The sequence below is a fragment of the Echinococcus granulosus genome (assembly GCF_000524195.1).
Source record: "Echinococcus granulosus chromosome Unknown EG_S00108, whole genome shotgun sequence".
NCBI lineage: Eukaryota > Metazoa > Platyhelminthes > Cestoda > Cyclophyllidea > Taeniidae > Echinococcus > Echinococcus granulosus.
Genome location: NW_020170488.1, coordinates 232,356 through 257,427, shown reverse-complemented (window position 1 = coordinate 257,427; position 25,072 = coordinate 232,356). Strand labels below are relative to the sequence as shown.

General features: G+C 45.9%; 3 protein-coding genes across 3 annotated transcripts; 2 read left to right on the top strand and 1 right to left on the bottom strand. All coding sequences in view use genetic code 11, as the record gives it.

Annotated features, from left to right (window-relative positions):
- Window positions 1–529: 529 nt before the first annotated feature.
- On the top strand, window positions 530–9,857 carry EGR_08513 (hypothetical protein; the record flags this gene model as incomplete). Its single annotated transcript, XM_024497762.1, has 14 exons — window positions 530–613; window positions 644–745; window positions 964–1,014; window positions 1,051–1,127; window positions 1,181–1,379; window positions 1,459–2,236; window positions 2,997–3,058; window positions 3,134–3,220; window positions 4,369–4,502; window positions 6,799–6,874; window positions 7,724–7,797; window positions 8,345–8,462; window positions 9,154–9,611; window positions 9,692–9,857. 14 exons carry the CDS (start codon window positions 530–532, stop codon window positions 9,855–9,857), a joined length of 2,466 nt encoding a protein of 821 aa, XP_024347848.1.
- A 1,908-nt stretch (window positions 9,858–11,765) lies between these two features.
- On the bottom strand, window positions 11,766–20,019 carry EGR_08512 (Collagen alpha-1(IV) chain; the record flags this gene model as incomplete). Its single annotated transcript, XM_024497761.1, has 23 exons — window positions 11,766–12,050; window positions 12,226–12,312; window positions 12,397–12,712; window positions 12,792–13,267; window positions 13,342–13,715; window positions 13,794–14,100; window positions 14,174–15,399; window positions 15,479–15,583; window positions 15,656–16,022; window positions 16,097–16,422; window positions 16,484–16,633; window positions 16,714–16,839; window positions 16,932–17,028; window positions 17,112–17,264; window positions 17,343–17,405; window positions 17,793–17,852; window positions 17,934–18,008; window positions 18,087–18,239; window positions 18,314–18,394; window positions 18,476–18,583; window positions 18,662–18,796; window positions 19,715–19,771; window positions 19,891–20,019. 23 exons carry the CDS (start codon window positions 20,017–20,019, stop codon window positions 11,766–11,768), a joined length of 5,256 nt encoding a protein of 1,751 aa, XP_024347847.1.
- Window positions 20,020–23,090: 3,071 nt separating this feature from the next.
- EGR_08511 (hypothetical protein) lies at window positions 23,091–23,495 on the top strand (the record flags this gene model as incomplete). Its single annotated transcript, XM_024497760.1, has 1 exon — window positions 23,091–23,495. One exon carries the CDS (start codon window positions 23,091–23,093, stop codon window positions 23,493–23,495), a length of 405 nt encoding a protein of 134 aa, XP_024347846.1.
- Between the last annotated feature and the right edge of the window lie 1,577 nt (window positions 23,496–25,072).

Below are 25,072 nucleotides of genomic sequence, written 5' to 3'. Positions count from 1 at the left end.
TACCAATGGACTGCTACCTGGTCTTTCAAAGATGCTGCCGCCTTAATTAACAACGGCCTTTTAAAGAATGCAGAATTGTGTTAATTTTGAAAGATGAGAGTCACGTTTACCTTCTATCTCCTGCGTCTTTTTTGTTTTACATGCCAATGGTTGATATTTCATTTCCTTGATGCAAAGTTTTCGTGCTTGCTAATAAAAACCGTTATAGTGATATGAAGAAGCATGAAATTAAGCAGTTAGCATGGCATTGTTCCTAACCCTAGTTAATAGATTCCAATTTTTGCCTAATTAAAAAATTTTGGCTGCGATGTATTAGAAGATCCCTGATTGCTCTTTCTATTGATTAAATGGCTAATTTCCCTAAGGAATAGTACATCTTGTAAAACAAAAAATTTTAAGGTCTTTAAGACTGTTACTTTAAAAAACATAGCAAACTTCATGTCTTCATGAACATTAAAATGGAGGTCAAATTTCAGGTGTGGTTAGATCGTTTTAGTTACCCTCAAAGCAAAGCTCGTGAAGTAAAGAAATGCGACTGGCATCGTTCCTAGTTCTGAGTTGCCTTTGTTGCGTAGTTCCCACCCTTTGCCGTCGTCACACCCTTACATTAAAAGTAACGCCTTTTTTTGACACATGTGGTTAGAATGATGGTCGCGTTGGAGTTTTATGCAGCCAATTCACTTACGGACCACGGGGTTTTCTTGGCGTCCACTTAACTGGCCTTGATCATAATGCTTTGGGCAAGGTTATTACGATGTCTCATTTGCCATTTCTTTTGTTTGTTTTTGCGTTCCAAATCTTACTTAGAATTTTTTAATGCCATTTTTACACCAATTTTTCTGTCGTGACGTAGGGTTTGGCGAATAGCGCATACCCGTATTTCAAAAAAATACTGTTTTATCCGTTCAGTCTTTTAGGCTTCGTCTTTAACAAACAAATGAAAGGATCCTGAATTTGTTTTAGGTTGGGTTTTCAATGGAAAAGTCAACATCAAACAGCCCACTCCAGTCTTCGGTAAGTTCCTCCACTTACTATCATCCGAGCCCTTAGAAACAGAATTCTCGTGATTGTTTAATGGAGAAGCCTTCTGATAAACAGGTTTTTCTCCTTTATTTGGAGAAAAAGACGTGAGTTGTCATTGATTTTATATCAACTTACCAACTGTACTTTTGCATTTCAGGGCCAGGTTGAAGTATTTACCCGGCCAATCTGTTCTCGTTTATCCCGAAAATAGAGTTAATCGAGAGCCCTTTATCTTTCTTGACGCTGAAGATGAGAAAACTTTCCGATCGTTTGAAATCCAAATCGCTGAATTTTTTGTCGAATACCTGGATTTATCCCAAATCGAATCTGAACAGCTGTCCGCTGAAATTGTGAAGGTGAGAGTCTATCTCGACTGGATTTGTTGGTTTACCCTTTCCGAGAACTTTTTAATAATCCGTTCAATTTCCTTCTCAGGTGATTACATCTGATGAAAATATTAGGACTGTAGTAGTCGACATGGTAAAGCAGAGTGTGGGTTCAGATCCAGCAGTCTACAAGACGTTAAGCCATCTACGCTCATTGGTAGATTTTGGAGGTAAGAAGCAAGACGGTGACGTAGATGCTAAACTCCAACGCAATCGACGCGAAGCTCCACAAGAACCTGACCTCGACAGAATGAACAAGTTTCCGGGGAATGCTGCTGATCGTGGTAGGTTGCGGGATAGAGCGGGGGTGGAAGTGAATTCGATAAATATGGGTCAAGAAGGCGATGACCAAAAACCACCCCTCGTTCCCAACGCAAAGGGACTAGAAAGTGCTCCCAAAAATAAACCTCTTGGACCTGATCCCTTAAAGAAGCCTAACAGGGAAAGTGATCAGAAAGCTGAGAAACCCGATGGGACTGCTCAAAGGGAAGCTGATGCTGAAGGCCAAGGTGCTGTTTCTGGAAAGGGAGCTCTAAAGGTCCAGGAAAGTTCTACAAAAGATGATAGTTCCTCTAATGATTCAGTGAAGGGTGGGGCAAAAGTCGATCCAGATGCTTCTGCTGAAGAAGAAGGAAAACAGGACTCTCCGAAAAACGTCTTACCCGATGACTCTGGAAAGGTTGCTGAAGTACCTGATGGGAAAAGTGAACAGAAGCCGATCAAGGATTCTCTTGCAGAGGTAGGGAAGCTGAATCTTCAGGATTCCCGCAAGTCGCTTTTTTCTCCTACCACTCTGGATGCTATAAATGAGGTCATATCGGCCTATAGTAAGTGCCGTCCTTCTTCATTTACCCTCAATTTTTTGTGGTTTTGACCTTGTGAATGCTATTGTGTAGTTGCTTGAAAGAGGTAACTTTTCGGCCTTTAAATTTTTGGCCTTTGCAATGATCTTGTGGTGGCGTTCTGATGAGGATGTTTTTGAACCACTGAATTTTCTCGATCTGCCAACCTGTTTAAAATCTTTACTGTCGTTTCGTCTTCATCTGGCTTTACTCCAGGCTCCAGCATCTACTTTCGCCATATCTGTATGAAGACAGTCCTTTTCTCCAGCTGTGTTTACAGTCTTGGCTTGTGTTGCTGATCGAAAATCTTCCCTGAAAGAACATAAATTCTTTCCTTATTGGCTCCTTGGGGATGCGATTGCCAACACTAGTCATGGTGGAGAAATACATTAAGGCACTTGATTTGCCTGCGCATTGAACGGGTTGGACTTGACTCCTTTAATAAGTGACACATTACTGGCAATGCTATCCTGGTTTCTCGGCCGAAAGTTACAGCTTTTTGGACAGATTTCAGCCCGTAAATTATTAATTGGTACCGGTTCCTTTTTTCAATAAAATGGGACAGGATAGGACTTTCTTATGAAAAGATTGACATCATAGTAAATTATAAATACACTATCTAACGTGGTCATCTTCCTGAATGAAATTAGAAAAGTTGCCAAATGCGAGGGGTTATGCTCTTGTGCTCTTTTTCCAAATTTCGAGTTCCCATTTGTAACACTTTCCTGTGTTCATGTCCTTCCAGTCACTGGTCAACAGGGTAACAGATTTCGCTACGTCTTTGTCAATGGCAAGGTCTCTCTTAACGTGAGTTACTCTTTTGCCCACTTGGCGTTGATTTCTCACTGCCATTCATCTAATCGACCTGCGCACGCCTCGTAGTTCTCAGTTACATTCGTCGATCCAGTGTCATTTGGTGCCTACGATCTGATCTTCCACAACTGTCGCAAAGGTCCCATCGATGTTTCCGTGAGTTGAAGGTTATTTGCCAAATGCAGTAGTTACTTAACAGGATTTACTCTTGGTGTGCTCGTTTAAATGGCCACCAGTTTCTTCGACCACTCCGCCGGTGACTTACACATTTCAGTGGCAGGCGTCATTAATTGTGACTAAACCTGGCTGTGGCCCTTTTATAGATGCTCTAAATGTATCAATTCCGAGAGATTCAAGTAGGAGGAGCTAGAGAAAAAAATTCCGGGAGTAACCTGATCACTGAGTAGTCTTTGTCATCTGCTCCTGGATCTTGCGGGCTGTATGCGCGAAAGAAAAGCTTCACATAAAGTAACTTGTTCGACTTGAATTTTAACAAGCTTGTGACGACGAGCCGTGGCTCTCTAATTTGATGCGTTGAAAATACTCGCTATCTGTTTTTTTTTCCTTTTTTTCAACCTGAAGTAAACCTTTCCAGTGGGAAGCAAAAGCTTTTTCGGGTTATAAGCATTTACGAATGATGCATTCCTGGGAGCTCTGGGGGATATCTATATCGGTGCGGAGTGGAAAGAAAATTTATGTTTTGCTCTCGAATAGGTGTTGCATTCCTTTTAAGGTAAAGGATTCGTGTGTTATTTAGCTGCTAAACTCCCATAGGCTCTAAAATGCACACCCCCCCTCAACTCCTTGTGTGTTTATCGCGTTTGGCAGAGAGCTCAATCGCTTGCGGGCTGATCTGTTCAACATCGGGAGATGGCTGGAGCAGGGTCTTTTCGCAAACACTTTGCCCGTTAATTAGATATTTATGCGGCCGGGATACTCTGCATTCGATTCACTAGGTCATGCCTTGGTGGTTGAGTGTATCCCCATCCTGGGTGAAGGAGCTGAATTAATATGCATGGTACATTGTAAATTTATGACAGATCGCCCATGGCGCACTTTAATAGTGGCGTTTGTGCCCATTTTCACCCTGGGTGACTTGTTGACATCTTAAGGTCAGCCTCGTGAGAAAGGTGTAGAGAGGTTACACGGTAAAATATTGAATTGCTACTCCTCCTTCGGGGAGGCGTAGAGTGGGAACCTCCAGCTTACGCATCAACCGATAAGCTGATAGAGAACCCACGTCGTAGCCGTCAGGGGGTGACATTGTTGAGCCCCGCTATTAACTCTTTTACTCCTCTCTGCAGATAGCAATGGTGGAACGAAATGGGGATAACTACCTCTCCGTTGGTGAGCAGCCATTGACCATCCTCTTCCTCATGTTCTCCCTTATCTACGTCCTCCTCTCAGTCGTTTGGGGCTTACATCTCCGCTTCTCCAAGTCAGTCTCACCTCCTACCTTTTGGCTGCATCTGCTGACTCCTTTTCACTTCATTGACTCATCTTCTGATACCACGTTGGGCAAACTACGACATTAGTGGTTGTTTAAATGGCTGTTTGTTTCTGAGGCAACACCATCAAATTGTCACGTTGAAGTTATATTCTCACCGAAGATGACTCCATAGATTACTTCAACCGGTTAGGAATGATGTCCAGATCTATTCACGGTGTAGTTTGTAGTCTCTTCCTTACCCCTTTTTTTAGGCTAGGTGCAAAGTAATTGCGGAACCTTTTAATTGTCCATCATTTAAGAGCCATCTTTCCCATTTGGAGGGGAAAGTTGATTAAAGGTGTGTTATCCACTTCTACTCCATTTTTTTGAGAGGGAAATGCTTGTTCTTCCTTCACCTCAAGACAAATTCGGTCGATCAGGCTAGCTGTAGGGAAAGTGGTTATTTGGTTACTAGCCTTACCCTAAGTTGACCGTTCCATTGATGTGTCATTAACTTGATCCGCGGGCTGGAGTAAAACTGCTTTTTGAACCCCTCTGTTAGGGGTGATGTTTTTAACAGGTAGTCGATTTGCCGTTTATTTGTCAACGTGACACAAAATTCCGATCTCTGCTCTTATAAAACCTCTTTTTTCTCTTGAGAACAAACGACTCACCTTCTAGTCACCCACGTCTTTACCTCTCAGTAGGCTAATTTTTGAGGTCTTGTTTACTTTGCATTTGATTGAGTAATTTTGCGGCAATATCCCTCTTCTCTCCCACCGTGCATACCTCCTCATGGGTAGCTTTTGCAACAGATTGACTTTTTTAGGCTTTTTTCCGTAAAAGTCTCATTTTAATTGACTATGGTGGTTGTTACTGAGGCATAAGAAGTAATTCTTGTACAATAAGGGCGTATTGACGATAGGCTGGTGCATACAATCGCATTTCACTGTGTCGTGCAAGTTGAAACAGGTCATTGCAGCAATATCGTGGAAGCCACCGCAGGTCTTCCATCACTTTCTTTGCCTACTTTCAAGGTCTAAACATGCCTAAGCATCTTCCATTGCTTTATCGTTAAATACCATTGTTTCACCTCTCTCCATTAGCTTCGCGTCCATTGGCTACTGCCTCCTCTACAATTTCCGTTCTGCCCTTGCGTGCAGAAATTTGGAAGTGGAGATTCCTCAACTGACATTTGTTGCCATTTTAGATTGGATAAAGCCTATTGCGTCTCACCTGCACGTTTCTTCAGCTACTAAGGTGTCGGAAAATAGCCTCTTTTGGAAGATTAGACCAAATCGGTGGCTTCCATGCCTACCACGAAAATTGTAGTACCTTTGTCTACTTTCAATATGTGGAGAAATGGTGAGGACCTTCCAATCCACTATTCCTGAAAACCGTTATTCCTGTCTGCATTGCCTCCACTTCTGTTGGCTACTTCTCCGAAGCTTTCCTCAAATTTCCAGGTCTGTAGCTATGTTTTCACGTACTTTCCGCCCCCTTAAAGGTTCGTGTAAGAGGTCGAATGGTCCGTAGAGGAACGCCATTAGTTGCGTTCATCCTGTATTTTCATGAGTCCACCTTCTTCGTTGTGTTGGATTTTTTCCCACTTTTCGTTTAGATGAGCTCATGGCGTCAGTATGCCTTCTGCGCCAATAGTGCCCTATTGTATGACAAGGCACTCTTGCTCACCCCTGCACTCACCTTCACCCTAAATTGGCAACATGGAGTGATTATCAAGAGGTTGCATAATGCCTGTACTGCACGCTCAAACTCGTTTCTGTTTCCTTTTTTCCGTCTCTCGAGTAGAAGTTAACAGGACGGGAAGTTGCTGAATGTTCCACTTCCCCCCTCTTTCCCACCATCCCCCATTAAATCAAGGCGTCTTCATTGCTATCCCCTGTTGCCGTTTCCTCCAAGGCATTACCACTACCACCACGTCGCACTGTGACTGATGTGCTCTCGGCTACACTAATTTCATCACCCATTTTTTTTATTGTGAAGTACTTACCATTCATTTGCTTCACTTCAAACACCTGCCAAGAGGTTGCACTTTGCCCTACCTTATAATCAACCATTTTCTTTTTTTTTCTTTTTGATAGCTTAGTCGATACTTTGACGCTGGACGTCACAGTTAATCTACTAGTCAACTTTTCACATCATTATTTTGTGAGCGTTGTACTGCCCTGTTCTGGCAAATTCTCCTCTTTGATATTCCCAGATTATCCAACTCGTCTTCTTTTAAGGGGGCTTCTCTTCGCTATTCGTTATTCATTTTCACTTTCCCCTTTCTTTTTTGTTTTAGGGCTCCCGTCTTCCGAATTCACCACCTCATGTTGGCTATGGTTATTGTCAAGTCCATTTCCCTCATGTTCCATGCGGTACGTTGTCTGTCAACCAAGTAATGATGAAAGGCGGCACCTCTGAAGATGTGCCGCCAAAAAGCCTTCTAAAGGCTGGTCACTTAAACTGCTCCCTTTTTTCCCCCACTTCCACTCCACCACAGTGAGTTTATTTTGCGTCTAAAATGCTCTAATTTCAGTCGCGAATGAGCCGACCTAGGGAAATCCCCTCTAGTATACACTGGAGGAGGAGGGGCATTTATACGTTCCCTATCGAGTGGCGACCCAGAATAAATGTGGAACATCACAGTCGCTCAGGTGTCTGATGCCAACACCTTCACCACTGAATGGATTAAGAGCGTACTTCATCTGTTTTGCCTACTTGAGCTCATGCTGTAATGCGGCCAGTCACCATGAGCCATTGAAATACTGCGTCACATATTTGTGACACGCAGAAAATCGGAATGCCATGTCAAAAATAATGGCCAAATTCCATCCGATGTCGGGTGAAAGTCAGTCAGTCGGAATAAAAATGTCTTTAATGTGGGGACTCAGTTCCTTTATTCATAGTAGTCAGGCCCTCTTTGTTCCCCCCCCCTCCCCCCCACCTATAATTGGGGCATGCTGCTAAGCCCCCTCGAAGAATGCCACATTGGCCGACTGCGCCGCCTTGTAGCAGCCGCATCGAGTGTGTCCGTTTTTCTCGTCCCCAATACCAAAAGTGTGCTCTGTATCTTTTCACAGTCACAAATAATCGTGGATCACCTCCCACTGGATAGTATTACAAGAGGACGGAGTTGTTTGCCTCTATTTTCTCCTATTTCCTCATTACTTGGTTGCTACGATTCGCCCATTAGAGTGATTATACTTGTTAATACTTCTCTTTAGATTAACTATTTCGTGATTGGAAGACACGGTGTTCAGGAGGAGGGTTGGGCTGCGATGGACTACATTGCTCACTTGTACGTTCAGTCTTCCCTTTGCATAATACTTAAATGACACTCTGCAGCGCATGTCACGACTTTCGAATTTAGGGATGTTCCCTATCGGTAGGTTGAAGGCTGGGTGATGTTCTCTGTTCATCCCTCCTTCCTACCTTATTACCACTACTGCTGTCTGGCTGTCTAATTGGACTGCCCAACGTGGAAATGTATTGAATTTCCAGTTAACACCCCAAAATTGGTATTTTTTAGGAGCACTCTGGCGAGGTGACTGATCTCTACGTATAATTTGAGATTAGGTCGATGCGATTTCAGTCCTTCTGCTGTGATTTTCTACGGATTCAGCCATCCATGGGAGATGCCTCCCTACGGTGACACTCGAGTGTTTGTATTGCGCTCACTTACCACTTTCACCAAGACGTTATTATAGCGCATTGTAGCCATAACATTCTGTTAAGGCCCAGACACTTTTATGTCTTTAGATTCCTCGGTTTATGTGGGTCGACTAGGCTAGATGGGCTTCCATTGAGGAGAAAGGGCTTGAATTTTGACTGCCTTTCCCTTGTAGGACGCGTGGATTTCTGCTGATCGTCACCATCCTCATGATCGGCGCCGGCTGGACATTCATCAAACATGTCTTTACGCGTCAGGAGAAGCATGTCTTTCTCATTGTCATCCCATTGCAGGTTAGTTTTCCCTCTTCCGTCATTTTCGATGCTTTTGGAAGTGTGTACTTTGTAATAATTATCAGGCCCTAGAAAGGGTAACCACTTCTAATATTTGGGCGTCCTTTTTTGCATTCTCGAAGACTGATGTGAATGCGGAGGTTACTCAGTCTATTCCGGACTGTTTAGAAAGACTTTGAATACTTCCTCTTACAATCCGTGCGTGATCAGTGGGCTATAAAAGGGTTTGACGCGTTGAACTTGTCGCTATCCAAAGTCCATTTAAGGGTTGTGGGTCTCTGGCACAGTTGATAATTTTTTTTGACATCTTTAGTTCCTGCTCTGTTATATCGGAGGTCCGGTAGTAGTTCAACAAGTCAACAGCAGCACTGAGAACTCTTTGCTCAAGTATGCTCTGTCTGCTTTAACTTCTCACAGCGTTTATTTCTCATGAAATCGCGAGGTGAAACCTACGATCCTGAATAAGCCTTCACCGGAAGTTGAAAGCGCCCCAGCAGGTGCCTTATCGCGAGTTAGTGCGCCACGGGTCCGGTTGGTTTACTATGAGGCGCTTCAAGCCTGCTGTCAGCATCACAGGTCTTATGTGGTCTTGCTTTAAGTCACCTTTACATCATACTGGTCTTTGAAAGATGTTTTTTAGGCAGTTTCCTGAAGGCAACAAACTCGTGACCATGAAATTTATTGCATTTAGGTGTTCGCAAACGTCGCCACCATAGTGATAAATGAGACAGAACAGGGCGCGAAGCGCTTTGCTTTGTGGAATGAGATCTTCACGGTGGTGGATCTGCTGTGCTGCGCTGGGGTGCTCTTTCCTGTCATCTGGTCCATTCGCCATCTGCGCCAGGCGGCACAGACTGATGGGAAGGTGGCGCAAAATCTGCGCAAACTGCGGCTCTTCCGTCATTTTTACATTCTTGTTATCTGCTATATCTACCTCACTCGCATCATCGTTTACCTTCTGCGTATGACCACGCCCTTCGCGTGGACCTGGCTGGCTGAGTTTTTCGAGCAGACCGTCACGTTGGCCTTCTACGTCTCTGTGGGGCACAAATTCCGACCCTTCAATGACAACCCATATCTGCAACTCCCAACCTCTGAGGAGCAGGAGGCGGAGGATGTCGTCATGGATCTTTTCAATATGGAGGAGGCGTACGTTTTACCTTCTGACGCCGACAATGACACTTTACTGTCCTTTTATCTTCACCCTTTCTTCTTTATGTATCTTTCAGCTTGTCGCAGTCGGGCATAACGGATGGAGTGACGCGTATTCATCGACCACAAAATCTTGATGCAGCTCGGGAGAATCGGCGTTGGCGTGAAGACGCAGCTAATCGACCGTTGCCAGGAGACGCGGAGACTGCTGACTCGGATTTGCTCCCACTTATTCGTCCTTAGAGGAAGAGGAGAGTTTCGGGCGCCTTACCATTCTTGTGGACTTTTTTCGCATATGTATTGACTGAATATTTGCTCCTACTTCTTTTACAACCGTCCTTCCTGTTTATTTGTTAGAACGCGATAAAACCTACACGGGTCTGTTCTCCTTCGCCCTACTCTGGCTCCCGTCGAAAGGGAAGGGGAGGAGGGGATGTTTTTGCCAGTGGTTTGTTTGACCTTCTTGTGTATTATGGCCACAAGCTGCTGCCTTAGTTTGTAGTTAGCGGGCTCACTGGGCTGGTTTCGCCTACGTGACTGCTGAACATCAGGTAGGGATGAGAAAGCGTGCACTCTAGCATGTTGAGTTCCTCCGGAGCGCCAGGGCGTTCTTTGACTTGCAAGCGTTGGGGAGTAGCATCTCCACTGCATTAATACTTCTGTTATCGGGTTTTGTATAATTCTACCCAGAAGAAAAATGCTTAAATTCCACATAATAAAAATTCTGCTAAGGTGTCAGTAACAATGGCTATTAACGCGACCAAAAATAGTTCGTATTTTTGTCATCTAACATTGAAGGAAGGGTTTGCGAGAAAAATCCAATTTCTTTGGAGCGGTATAAGGCTACATCTTGGGGGGCAACAAACATGTTCGCCCAAACGTTTAAATTACCATCAATGTAAGTTATGCTCGTTGGCTGAAAAGTAAACTACACTTTTCTGCATCCGAAGGCAATATTTTGTAAATAATCTTTTACAGAATAACTTTTGCACCCATTAAATTGAACGCAAATCAGAAGCCTCACAACATAGGGTCGACTCCCATTCCTATTAAGTTGCAAAGCGATGCTTGATTTGGTTAATTCTTTATAAGACCACTATTACTTTTGTTATGACGTACTAAAAATGTTCTGTTCCATGGTGTTGTGACACTTTTGGCATTTCAATTTCGATCGACAGCGAAAGGCTCTTAATTTTCTGCCCTAAACATACATTATGCAATCTGATCTTGCGGCAGAAAAAGTCTGCCTAACTAATTAACAGGAGAACTTTTAAATTGAGCCCTCGTTCAATGGACATATACGGTTGGGAACCTTTGAAACGAGCACTTTTTACTAGGTTTATTTAACCTTCTAGTTTTTCGGTGTAATCATTATTGTAACTTGACCCCTAAAGTCCGCAGTCATCAAAGTTAGAATTTCTATAAGTTATTTGTCATTACTTGATTAATTATTACCCAAGTTTGATACTTCATCACCTTGACCTAACTAACCACTTTAAGTATTTGAGTACAGAGTATCTTATCGCAACCTAAAATGACTCCTGCGTGCTGAATAGCAAACAGACTTTCCCGACCTTCGTCGATTTTTTGGCTCTTTTTAATGAAGGTGATGGGTCATCAACAAGTGGAGAAGCAAAGCCGTCCCTCCCACCAAAAGGCAATGCATTACTGTTGAAAAATCAAGGATCATAGAAGAATTGTAGTTAATTTTTATAGGGTCTAATCATCAGTAAACACAGACTAGAGCCAAGCGGTCACGCACGCCCACACATACACGAGGAGGGAGAGAGAGCGGCGTCATTTGAAGAGGCATAGAGCAGGTGACAGTGAAATATGAATATATCCTTAATTGCTTTTAAGTAACTAGACACTTATTTGATTAGTTAAACGGTCTTAGTAGTATTTGATCCTACAAAGAATGACTAGTGGACGGGGCTCGGAAACACAGCATCATACAAGGCAGATGGTTCATAATAGGGGCGGGAGAGGGGTTAAGTGGAGAATCGAAAAAGAGATCAAGACAGAAGTAAAGGAGAAGAGACATTCTTGAAAAAATATTGATGCTGAATGCCTAATCGGAAAGCAACAAAGAGCTGTTTGGCGGGGTAGGGTGGGGCATGGTAGGAAGGATAGAAGGGCTGGGTAGAGACCTTAGACAATATAGTTGACCAGCGGTTGGGTGCGCATACAGACGATGCACTTTCCAACGGAGTCCTGACTCTGCCTCACCTTGATCACTTGTCCCATCACCATACCAAACATGTGTTCGTCCATGGAGCTGGGCATAACGCGTAGCCAAAAGTTCTTGTGCTCCTCGAAGAAGCCGCAGAGACCCTTTGCGGTGCACTCAATGAACATGTGCGAGCGGAAGATAGGCAGACAGCTGCCTGGTGAAGCCAACTGCTGCCCACCACCCTGAGCTCCGTAGCCAGTATTCTAAGCAAAAAACCACAGGGTTACTTATTGAAACCCTCCCAGCCATCCAGAAGGCACTGCCGGGTAGCTTAAAAACGAATTCCCATGTGGTCATTTGTTTGAACTGAAATGACACTCCCACTCGTTCATTGAAATGAAAAGTCGCAACCTCAACCGAGGTCTTTTTGAGTCTTACCATGAGGAAACTGCTTCCCACCCACATATCCTGCCAACCAATTGGGCACTTGGGAATCTCCAGTGTCTGCGAGTGGAAGGCATAGAGCTAGAAAGAAGAAAGAAAATTCATCACCAGTCGCAGCTATCAAAAGTTCTTTGAATCATGGGAACGACAATCCTCTCAACCTACCGTGCTAGGTGCTTCACAGACAACACATCGACTGATGTGACGTTGCGACTCATTCACTGGTACAGGGTTCCACATCATCGGCTCATCCTCAGTGCTTAGCCAGTAGGAGCGATCGTTGCGTTGGGCAAAGTAGCAGTTCTCCTGCTTCTCACAGAACATGAAGGGAATTGGATTAAACATCTGCAGGCAGGAGCCTGGGCTCGCTAGGTCGTTGACATGTGGCCGTTCCGACCCCGACATACTCAGGAAGGAGTAGCCTTCCCAGAGCTTACGTGTTGACGACGGACATTCGGGAATACGCATCGTCTGACTATGTCTAAAACCAAAAAAATCGGCAGAACCGTTAAAATCTGTTCCTTATAGGGAAAGATGCCCGTGATCAGAGAAATTTTTACTTGGCAAAGAGGAAGCCAGTGTTGCCTCGAGTGTCACCAACACGACCAGGAAGACCAGGTTCACCCGGAGGACCGATGTCACCCTTGGGTCCAGTTGGTCCACGGGGTCCAGACTCACCGGGTGGACCCTCAAAGCCTTTCGGACCCATTGGTGCAGGTTCACCCTTTTGCCCGGGTTCGCCGGTGGGACCTTGGGGACCGGGTTGACCCTGTGGACCCCGTAAACCCATCTCACCGGTAGGTCCATCGGGACCTGGTTGACCCTTCTGGCCCTTTTCACCCGAAAGGCGATCACCCTGTTCACCCTTTGGACCCAGCATACCCATTGGACCTCGTTCACCCTTGGGTCCACGGAAGCCCTTCTCACCTTTGAAGCCTTGTGGTCCTGGTTGTCCGTCGCGCCCATCAAGTCCTGGTCTTCCATCAGGTCCAGGTATACCACGTTGTCCGGGCTCTCCAGGGGATCCACGTTCACCCTAAACGCGGCATCGCACCAGTATTAAGGTGGTTGTCAATGGGACAATTAGGATAGTGGGGACAGAGATCTTACCTTGGGGCCAGGCTGTCCAACTGGTCCTGGTGGTCCACGTTCACCCTTGACTCCCTTTGGTCCGGGAGGTCCATCTGGACCCGGTTCTCCGGGTTGTGGATATGAGATACCCTTGGGACCCTTGGGTCCACGGGTTCCTTGTGGTCCTGGTCTGCCAGGAACACCGCGATCACCTTTTTGACCCTTGGTACCGACAAGGTCAGGACCTGGGTCACCACGTTCACCTGGACGTCCGCGAGTTCCTGGGACTCCAATCGCACCCTTGATGCCAGGTGAACCCATGGGGCCGGGTTCTCCGGGCTCACCTTTAGCTCCAGGCAGACCAACCATTGAATCTCCAGGTTCGCCCTCTGGTCCGCGTTCTCCCTTTGGACCTGAAAGTATGAAAGGAAGCAAAATTATTAACAACTGCGTTTACAGGTGTTCAAACGTGGACGTTAGAGCCTACTTACCAACAGGTCCAGGCGGTCCTCTTGGTCCACGAGGTCCATGAGGTCCACGTGGTCCTGAAAGGCCGTCCGGCCCCCGAGGTCCTTCAGGTCCTCGAGCGCCCTTCTTGCCTTGGAATCCAGGATGGCCCTTGAACCCTTGTGGACCTGGTATGCCTGGAAGTCCCATGGGACCGGGCTCGCCTTTAGCACCTGGAGATCCTGTTACTCCAATATCTCCAGGTGGACCTGGAGGTCCCCGTTCTCCCTTGTCGCCTGGTTCTGGTTGACCGTACTGAACTCCTGGTCGGCCTTTTGAACCTTTTGGACCCTGTTGGAGCAGACGAAACGTTTTTAACTTAGCCATACCGCTTTACAGTAATGGATATGATTTTGTCACTCACAGCTGGACCTGGAAGTCCAGGACGACCCTGAGGTCCTTCATCACCAATAGGGCCGATGGGTCCGCGTGGTCCTGGACGACCTTCTGGACCTGGACTGCCGGGTTCGCCCTTGGGTCCTCGTGGACCTTTTGGTCCAGAGGGACCAGGGACTCCTTTTCTAGCGGGCGGTTTATCGGCACCAGGTGGACCTTGCAAACCCTGTTCACCTTTAGGACCTCTAGGTCCAGGTGGTCCCTGAATGGATTGGCCAGGTGGACCCGGGTTACCCTTGGGTCCTGGGATACCGTCATAACCTGGATCACCAGGAATTCCCATGCGACCCGGCTGGCCCTTCTCACCCTTAACTCCAGGTGAGCCAGACCCAGGGGGTCCCACATCACCCTTCTCGCCAGGATAGCCTTTTGGACCAGGGTCACCCTTGGGTCCCGGTGGACCAGCAGGGCCAGGAGGTCCTACGGGACCTTCAGGGCCTATCTCTCCAGAAAGACCAGGTGGTCCTTTAGGTCCTTGACGTCCAGGTGGTCCCACAGGTCCCATTTCGCCGGGATCTCCAGCTTCTCCCTGTGGGCCGTCCTTGCCAATCGGTCCAGGTGGACCCTGCTTGCCCTTCGGACCTGGAGGACCGTCCGCACCTGGAGGTCCTACTTGGCCGGCCTGTCCCTTCTGACCCTTATCGCCTTTCATACCCTCACTGATATAGTCATCCGGACCTTTATCGCCCTTAGGGCCCCTCAGGCCGGGCAATCCAGGAGGACCCCGAGCACCTTTGGGTCCTTTGGGACCGTAGAGCACTTCTCCAGGAATACCAGGCTCTCCTTTAACACCTTTCGGTCCAGGTTGTCCTGGACGTCCAGCAACGCCAGCGATTCCCTTGGGTCCCTTCTCTCCTGGAAGACCTTGAAGACCAGGAGCACCAGATTCACCCTTGCGACCCTTTTCACCAGGTTCACCGCGTGGACCCCTGAGACCAGGTTCAGAGCCACCATCAGGACCAGGAAGACCGGTTTCGCCGCGTTCTCCTTCAGGTCCGCGTTGACCTTTGGGTCCCATAGGACCCTGCGGTCCCTGACGTCCATCGGGACCTCGGCTACCAGGCAATCCGGGCTGGCCCTTGGGTCCACGACGACCCTTCTCCCCAGGTGGACCCGGAGGTCCGACATCACCAGGGTAGCCCTTCTTTCCGTCCTTCCCGTCGGTTCCACGAAGACCCTTTTCACCAGGTGCACCTAGATAAAAAATAGAGGTTTTTTGACCCGCCTTCTGAGGGGCTGAAATTCCTATTTTTGTAATAGAATCCAGCCTCACCTTGAGCACCGGGGAATCCAGGAACTCCAGGTTCACCTTTTTCACCCTTTGGTCCAGGTTCGCCTTTGAGGTGTTCGTAGAGCTGTTCGATGATTCGGTCAGGACCTAAAGATGTAAAGGAAGTATTGTTTAGGGAAAGTTGTTTTTAAACGAAACAAGATTCTTACGTCTACTTACCGCGTTCACCCTTTTCACCCTTCGGACCGGGGAATCCGTCACGACCAGGTGGACCGGGTTCACCTTTCTGAGCTCTCATAACTCTTCCATCGGGACCTGGATCACCAGGTGGTCCTTGAACACCTTGAGGTCCGCTGAAACCTGGGAGACCCTTTGCACCAGTCTCCCCCTTTGGGCCTAGAGGTCCACGTGGACCCTGTTGTCCAGGGAATCCTTTAGGGCCAGTTAAGCCACGGGGTCCAGGTCTGCCTGGAGGACCGTCTTGTCCTCTTGGGGCTTCAGTGATGGTCTGATTGATGAATTCAATGCGGCCCGGTTCGCCAGGAGGTCCGCGATCGCCCATTGGGCCCGGTTCACCTTTGGCACCCTAGAATTCAATATACGGAGGTTTGTTTCGAATTAATCCCTTGAATAACTGCTTCCTGTAGGTAAATAATTCACCTTCCTGCCTGCGGGACCCATAGGACCATCGGGACCTTGGAAGCCTGGAAGACCTTTGGCACCAGGAGCGCCGTCTACACCGTCCGGGCCTGGACGTCCAGGACGGCCAGTAAAGCCCTTTGGACCACGTGGTCCTGGAAGACCATCCGGGCAATAGGCACAATCGCCCTGGGGACCAGTTGGACCTCTAGGACCCGGTCGTCCACGGAGACCTGGGCTACCTGGTAAACCTTTAACACCTGGTGGGCCTTTCACCCCATCTATGCTGGGTCCATCTTCACCAGGGTCTCCTGGTGGGCCTTGTGGACCTTCAGGACCTCGCTCACCTAAAGATAAAGTATTGCACAGATTTTTCCATGAACTCATAAAGGAAAAAATAAAACTTACCGGCAGGTCCTTGTGTTCCAGGAACACCAGGAGGGCCCCTTTCACCTTTTGGACCAACTAAATCTTGGCCAGGTAAACCCTTGACACCCTTAACACCTCGAGGCCCGGGAGGTCCGGTTTTTCCACGTTTCCCATCAACTCCAGGGAGACCTGTTCACAAGAGATGTCCTTCATGATATAGGAAAGGGAACAGTAATGCAATTATCTGTCACACATTTACCGATACATACCTCTTTCTCCCTTGGGTCCAGGTTCTCCAGGAACGATGGTTCCATAGCCTGGGCCAGGTTCACCCTTGGGACCCGGTTCGCCGGGATCTCCACGCTCACCTTCCAGACCCTTTTCCCCCATCGGACCTTGTGAGAAACAGAAAACGAATAGGTTTCCGATGACTCTAGGTATGGTCCAGGTTTAAATAGTGGCTACAGGTTAGTTTTGAATATCTTACCTTCATCACCAGGAGGACCAGGAGGTCCCATTTCACCACGTTCTCCATCTGGACCGGGAAGTGTACCCTCAGTGGTGATGGTGTCACCTTTTGGACCCTAAAAGCCAAACAAATAAGAAAGGCGATATTATAAATAGCTATTACTATCAACTTATGATCAAAAAATGAAGAGGGATTTACCTGTTCTCCCTTTGGCCCAGTTCTCCCGGGATAGCCTTTCTCACCTTTTACACCGCGAGGACCTTCGGGACCTGGTGGACCTTGCATTCCGTCAATACCAGGCCGACCTGAAGCGCCTGACACTCCTGATGGACCAGTTTTGCCTTTCTTGCCCTATGGTGAAAAAGACGAGGTCAGCAGTGAGAATGCTGGATATTAATAAATTGTGAAATCTGAGCACAATTTGCTAACCGGGGGGCCGGGATCACCTTGAGGACCAGGTTGGCCAGGGACTCCAGGAAAACCGGCTATACCCTAGATTGGCAGGAAGTTACAGTGAGAGAAAGTATCAAGTAGTAAGGTAGAAGATTTCATAACAGTTAGAGATGAAAACTTGCCCGTTCGCCCTTGGGACCTTTGTCTCCAGGAGGTCCGCGTTCCCCAGGGACGCCTTTGTAGCCCTTTGGACCAACTCTATAGAAGGAAATGATTGTATTGTAAGCAAGACATAATGCAAATCATTGAACAAGAAGCAAAAATAGTCAATAACACAGCTGAAGTCGTTGTAAGATGGGGCACCTCGATGTGTTCAAGCTATAACGGAACACTAATAAAGATAGTTATTTATATCAACGACTTTGTAAGAAAGCGGTTCATAGATAAGAATCTGCAAAGTTATGCATACTGAATGCCCTTAAGTACGGGCGGTTTCTCATAGGAGGCACCTTTGTAGCCCTTCTCACCCTTTTCACCTCGTTGGGCCTAAAAATAAGGGAAAAGTTGTGAGAACATAGGTAATTTCCTTAAATTTAAGCAAGAAGGGCAGATTTTAGCCAAACTTACGTATTGAATTGATGGACTAGGGGTCTTGCCCTTTGGGCCTTTAGGGCCCTGTTCACCATGGTCTCCAGCGGGCCCCTATAAATACACAGAATACATTTACTCTACTAATTAAAGTTAAGTAGACTGTTTATTAAACACTTTGTGAGAACCTACCATAAAACCTTTGGGGCCCTGTACACCAGGACGACCACGTTCGCCGTCGGGACCACGAGGTCCAACAGGCCCTTGAGGTCCACGCGAGCCTTTCATGCCGGGAGGCCCTCTAACAGCCGTCCCATCGCCAACTATTGTTTCACCTTTTTCACCCTGCGGTAGTAATGCACTTTGACGTAGTGTTGAATAAATGTAGACAAGTCTGCGCCTTTGCTGGCATGACCCACCTTTTCGCCTTTGAGTCCACGAGGTCCTTGAAGGCCGTCATAGCCGTCGGGTCCAGGGAGCCCAGGAAAGCCTGGAAGTCCCTAAATTTTCAGATAGTTTGCGATCGCATTATTTTGGTCACGAAGGCACCATAAAATGGAATAGATAAGTTCAAGACTAACCTTTATCCCGCAACATCCCGGATCACCAGGGAAACCCTTGGGTCCCTTGATACCTGGCATGCCCTTCAAACCGTCAGTTCCTGGCATTCCAGGCTGACCTTTGTCACCCTGTCACACGAGATAACCATATTAAAAAGTTCTACTTAAATTTTGCTAGGGACAATATTGTAGGTGTTTCCAACTTACCATGATGCCTTTACGACCAGGCTCACCAGGATACCCAGGTAGACCCTGCAGACCCCTAGTACCAGGGGGACCTCTGGAACCTCGCGGACCTATAGATCCAGGTAGACCCATGTGACCTTGGGGTCCAGGTTCGCCCTAAGTTCAACCAGTGGAAAGGTAATAGTGCCCCAAATTGGTAAAAATGAGATGCGAGGCCTACTTATGTGCACTCAGTAGCATCAACGTTTGGTCTACACTTCGCACCAAAAGCGGAAATCTACCTAACTGCTCTTCAAGCGCGAGATATCCCGTAGATCGTCTCAAATCCCGGCATCACGAGTCGGAGGGTGAAAGAACTTCGCCTTACTGCACCAGCCAAACGGAAATGGCCTAAGGTCAGTGGTAGTCACAGGACTGCATGAGCTTGAGGTCAAATTGCCATGGCACCACGCCTTTCACCGCCGATGTCACTTGCCCCACCATCCAGCCGCCACGGCTTAGACAATACTGCCGCTCTCCCCATCAGTAAAGGCACAGTGTATGGGGCGAAAAAACCACTTCTAAAGCATATCAGGGGCGTCATTTAGTGTTTCTCACGTTACCAACAAGGATACTGGTGACACTCTGCCAACCTGCCGTACTAAGGAAGAAACCCCGACGCACCGTCCGTTAAAACCCTGTCTGATGAAGCTTACAAAGTCCGCCAAGAGGAAAGCCGTTCAAACAAACTTCCTGTCCTGTTGTGATTGTGGACAAATAATCCAAAGAGTGTAGAAAAAGGAAAAGCTTTACATAAAAGCTAATTATAAATTTAAGCCTTTAAAAATACAATTTTTTGTTTTAATCTACATCTTGTAAAGCAAACAAAAGTATCTTGATGAAGATACAATCGGAAAAAAAAATATTAACATTACAGTCAAAAGTGTCCTAAATGCATTTTAATGGCAAATAAAAAGCGCTTTTGCATGTTGTTAACTAATAAACGACCCGTATTTATTCCCTACTTGTGAGCGTTTGAATATAATTTTTACACTACTATTTATTAAAATTGAAGGGGAAAATTCCTTGACATACCTGAGGGCCAGGATTGCCTTCGCAAGAGCATTCTTCACAAATGGCATTGGGACAGGCCTAAATGTAACACGAAGTGGGGAGACTGACTTAGTTAAAAATAAAGCAAACTGTTTTTAGCTTTACACATATAAGCGAAGAGAAGAAAATGAAGGGCATACACCACCTCGAGGACTTACAACAGCTGCTTGAGAAGGCTGCAGGAGTAGAGAAAGACAGAGGAGAAGAGCAGGGAGATGGAAAGAGGTGCGAGTGAACTCGCCAGTGGAATCTAATGAGCTAACACACGGCTGTCTGTGGCGCGACATGCTCCTCCTCCTAATCAGGCTAGAGCACCTTCCACAGACGTGCTTCCTGGAAGTATATGTAAATCCTAATTACCTGCCGTACGCACACACACACACACGCACACCCCAACACACCACCGATGCCTACTTGCCTGCCCTCTGGGCAATTCTGTGCGTGCGTACAGCCTTCAATCGATTTTGCACTCCGCTTTGGCAGTTTCAGAGGTACAGGCACCGAGAGGCCAATCGGAACACACCTGTAGCAGCACAACGTAACGCACCGAAAGCACGCACAGGAAACGTCAAGTGTGTGTAGAGGTGAGTGCCCACGTTCAGAGTGTGTCTGTCCCACTAAGTCCTGGCAACATAGAATTAGAGATGGTTGAGACCCCATTAACTTTGACGTAATGCATTAGGGTGTGAGGTGGAGGGAGGAGCAGGGAGTTTTTTGTCAGTTCCATGACCTGTTCTATGATACCATTAGAATTGAATTATTCGAAGAGATCTTTTTGGGAAAAGTGTGGTCCTCATGACCGTTTATTTGATAAAAAATTATTTCAAATTGGAATGTAAGAATGGGAAAAGCTAAATATTTCCAACAATTTTGTGCGACCAACAAACAACAAAGATGAATTTTTGAAGATCTTTTTGCTTTTTGAAGAAGAAAGGCTTGGCCACCCACTAATTAAAAAATTTGGTATTATTTTTGGCCGATTGTAAGATTATTTGCTATAGCCAATTATCGTAATATGAGGTGGCGCACATGCTGCATATTTTTGACGCTGGCGTTTAAGTAATATCTAGGTGTCTCATGTATGTGACGTTAGTTGAGAGAGCATTAATACTTGTTTACTTCTGCATTGTCGACAAAAGTTTTCCGTTATTCAACAAGAACTTTTAATTTTAGTGCACTATTGTAATCACTTAAATTAAAGTTGTACATTAAAAGGTAGTAACAGAGTTATTTTGCCCCCTTCCACCCTACCATACTTCGTCTCCCCCCCCCCCCTAGGAATGAATAAACAGCCTTTGTCTGGAACGTCGAATGCTTTGACGTTTAACACGGCGAAAGGCACGGTTAAAAATCTCTCATCCTGCCAAAGTGGCAGCTGTTTCCGACCCCTCCCCACTTTTGGCTCGGAGAAAAAAGGAGGGCTCGGATTTTTATAGTAACCCAAAGAAAGGAATGACACAGAGGTGCGTAAATCACAAATACACCTACACACTTTCACATTCCCACTTGCATTTAATCGCAAAAGTTGTTGCTTTTTGTTCACGGATAGATGTATACGGGAGGGTGGGTCCCTTCAATTCTTAGTTCGTGGAATCTACCCATCACTCATGCATTCTAAAGCACCATTTTCATCGAAAACTCACACCAACCGCCCGTCTTACTTCCTACTTTAACCCTTGAGTCTGTAAAGAGTCCGCAAAATTCACTGACAATCACCACTTTCTCCTCCAATTCTCTGTGAACCGAGTAAAAACTCTTCTGGTCGGAAAAGTTTGGCTATCCCTGTCTCAAAACCTAGAAAACCGACCACAAAATCTCTAAAAATCCTTGACCTCAAGACCTTGTAATAAAGAACAAGCGAAGCGTAAAGTGAGTCTTATCAACTACGCTAGACGTCCTCACGTTTTCGACCATACATTTTTCGTGGTGACGACGAACCCCTTCTCCCTAAAATGGGCACAAATTCCTGAATGGACGGTCGGAGGAAGGAGTAACCTGGACACTATTTATTGCTTGGAGCATCAAGGAATGGGTGAAGGTGGCAATGCGTATTTGATTACCGCCTCCTCTGATTAGGGTTAGCGAAACGTTATGTCCTTTCGTCAACTTTTTTACCCATGTCACATATATGTGACGTGGGTTTTCTAACCGCTTTTATGATAGATGATGATTGGAAGCATTCAGCTGTTGACTAGGTTATTTAAAAATTGAATCAACAGACTGGATGACAAATCTTTTGGTTCTTTCTCTGTGACAACACGTTTTTTCTTTATGTCATGGCAGCAACTCTTGCACTACTCAGTTTGGCATCTCGTCTGCCGTCTAGAGACGGAAAAGCACACTTAATCATCTATTTGTCCTTCGACCTTTACGTTTCCTACTACACTCAACCAGTCATTTTGAAACAATATTTGGTGCAACTCAGTTGTCGTAAATCGGTGTTTTTAGGCGTCACATATATGTGACGTGGGACAATTAGAGCAGAAATATTTTGCTTTCGCTTGTGTATGTGTGTCAATGTGTTGAGAGCTTTAATGAAGCTATTGATGTTATCTCGTACAAAAAAATTTAGGCAGACAAAAATTGATATAGTTACCATTACCTTACTTTAATTGGAAAAGGTTAGCCTATGTACATAAATACCACAATTACTTTTCCATCAAATCAGTGGAAACTTATGCATTACTTGTCCTACTCCAAGATCATAATTTCCCTATGCTAACTTACCACTTTGGGAAAGAAGGAAGGGAAAAAGTGAAAAAAAATGTTTTAAATTAGGAGGGTATGACCTTAAATGACTTTTGCGCTTCGCCTAGTCTCGACTTGCCCAGCCTTGGCATGTCCTTTCACTTGATGTGTCTACTAACTGAAAAGGCAGTTACAACATCGTTACTTATCAAACGCTCCTACATATTTATATTTTACTGGCCTAAAGCGTTTTGAGGATTGTATGATTGATTAGAAGCTCACTTCATCTCTAGCTCCGGGCCCTCAGCTCAGGCCTATCACCTGATTCACAGGAATGATAAATCCTCGGATAACCGGAAGACATTATCCTCCGGAAGAGAAGAATCCTCGCCAACTTTTAATGCTCTAAAAAAGTTTGGGTCAGAAAAGATCACCTAAGCAACATTAAAAGAGATGGCAAAGTTGGCAGAGGCAAATTTAACTAAGGTGGTTAAAACGGCGACAAAATAATGAAAAAAAAATAGGCAAAAGTAGCCCAAAATACCTAAATACTAAGTAATTTTCCTTAAAGTGACGAGTAATGGGTGATTGACGAAGAAAGCTACCATCTAGTAGGCAAGGGAAAAGTTTTATCAAGTATACTTTGCTGCAATGGCTTCTTGCGGAATGGATGGCGCTGCCGGCTGGGAATTATTCGGCAGCTGCGAAAAAGTGTCTCGCCGGTATGCCTTTATTTGGCAAAAAAGGCATCTCTCTCGCCTCCACGAGGAAGGCTGCTCTATTCTTAGTCGTGAAGGCACATCCTACACGCCTCATCACCTCACACTACTGCATCCATTGCCCCTGGCAGGACCTCATTCTCCGCACTTTTAAGAGATGCGACGATGGGATCGCATGGCAGGGTGGGAGGGCGAAGGAGGAGGGCGGAGGAGGAGGGTGGAGGGACAGGAATGTAATGCTTCATCCTCGGCCTACACACTCCCCAATCCTCTGCTCGTGTTCCTCCAACCTCCAAGTGATACACGTCGCCTGTTCTTGCCGCCGCCACCACCACCGCCACCTCAACCACCAATAAACAACCATTTGACCACATACGATGCAGAATGCCACAGAGTGGAGAGGAGGAGAACAAATCGGATTAGATCGGATCAGAAAAGGACTGGACAAAACAGAACAGATCAGAATGGACAGGTGAGTGGCAAAGATGCGAAAAGCAGAGGCAAAGATGGCGCATTGTCTGACGTACAGAAGTGGACCCCAGTGGAATGGTGCTTGGATGGGGAGGAAGGCGGAGGTGGGATGAAACTCCGTTGGCGCCACCCACGCTTACTGACTCATAGTGCACAGTTCTTCCGTGGGTCAATCATTTGCCCACTTCTAAACTGCAGTGGTGATTCTTCCCACCAAGAAGAAAAACAACATTTCCCAAGTTGCTTTTTGCTCATCTACCTCTTGGAACAGGAACAAAAACCAGAACCAAAAGAAAAAACAAAATTACTATTTATTTTGATGATCAAATGGACAAACAAATGTGCTTTCATAATCAGCATTAATGGTGCCCTGGATGGGTTGTAGGCAAAGAAAATTCATGATATCTCCTCCCATATGGTTGGGGCTCTCCTCCATCTGTATCATGGTAGTAATTCCCAATCATTTTCCCAATCACCCTCTCCTCCCCCCTATCCACACGGCAACATTCTAGTTTTTTTTAGCAACTTTAAGCCAAGCAGACTTTGGTTCAACTGAAATAAAGTTGTTGCTTCAAAAATATTCCAGAAAAATTTGGGCAAAAATAATGATGGATTTGAGATAGCCAATCAAAATAGCAGAAAAGTAAGGAGTGTACTTCGGTTTTTGTTTTGCTGCTCAGAACTTGCTGATTGCAGCACTCACTCCCTTTTTGTTCTCCAAGCTTCAGGACAGCCTTGTAGAAATATCTCATCATGGAAGGAAAAGAGAGATTAAACAGAGAAGACACGAAATCGTGGTAAATAAATTACTGTTGATGACGAGCCGTGTAAGCCTATTTATCGCCCCCCACCCTGCTAAAGAAAAGTTAATGAAGAACTTTGCCATTTTGAGGAGTGGTTGATTTGGTCCGGGAGACAATGATCAGATAAAGGTGGGTAATTCCTTCAGAAACTTATGACAGTAGTAACTAATGTAGGATTTAAAAGGCCTTTTAAGTCCAAAATTTATTGGATATTATTTGTTGTTTTGGCCTTAGTCCGGAAGAAAAAACAAGAAAGGTGTTTCGAGAGGCATAACTTTTATCAAGTAATTTTCAAACATCCTCCCAAAAGTAACCAATCGGGAAGTGCTATCAGCAGTGCACTTAAACAAAGAATAGAAAATTAAAAAAGTGGAAATACGCTGAGACCTGGATTCACTCCAGAGACCACCCAGCCTTGCTTTAAATCCCACCTGCTTCCCCACGGGGTAGCAAAATCCTACGAATTTGAACAGCCCACTCAACTCGTAGAACAAAAACATGAACAAGTTCTAGCATTTTAAATGGGGAAGGCGAGTTACCTTTCTGACTTTTTTGGAAAGGGACTTTTCCCCTATCCACTGATTTTTCGGCCCAATCGTCTGTTAGGTAACAGCTGTTTTGATTGTCGTTAAAAGTGGGGCAAATTTGTTTGTCCATTC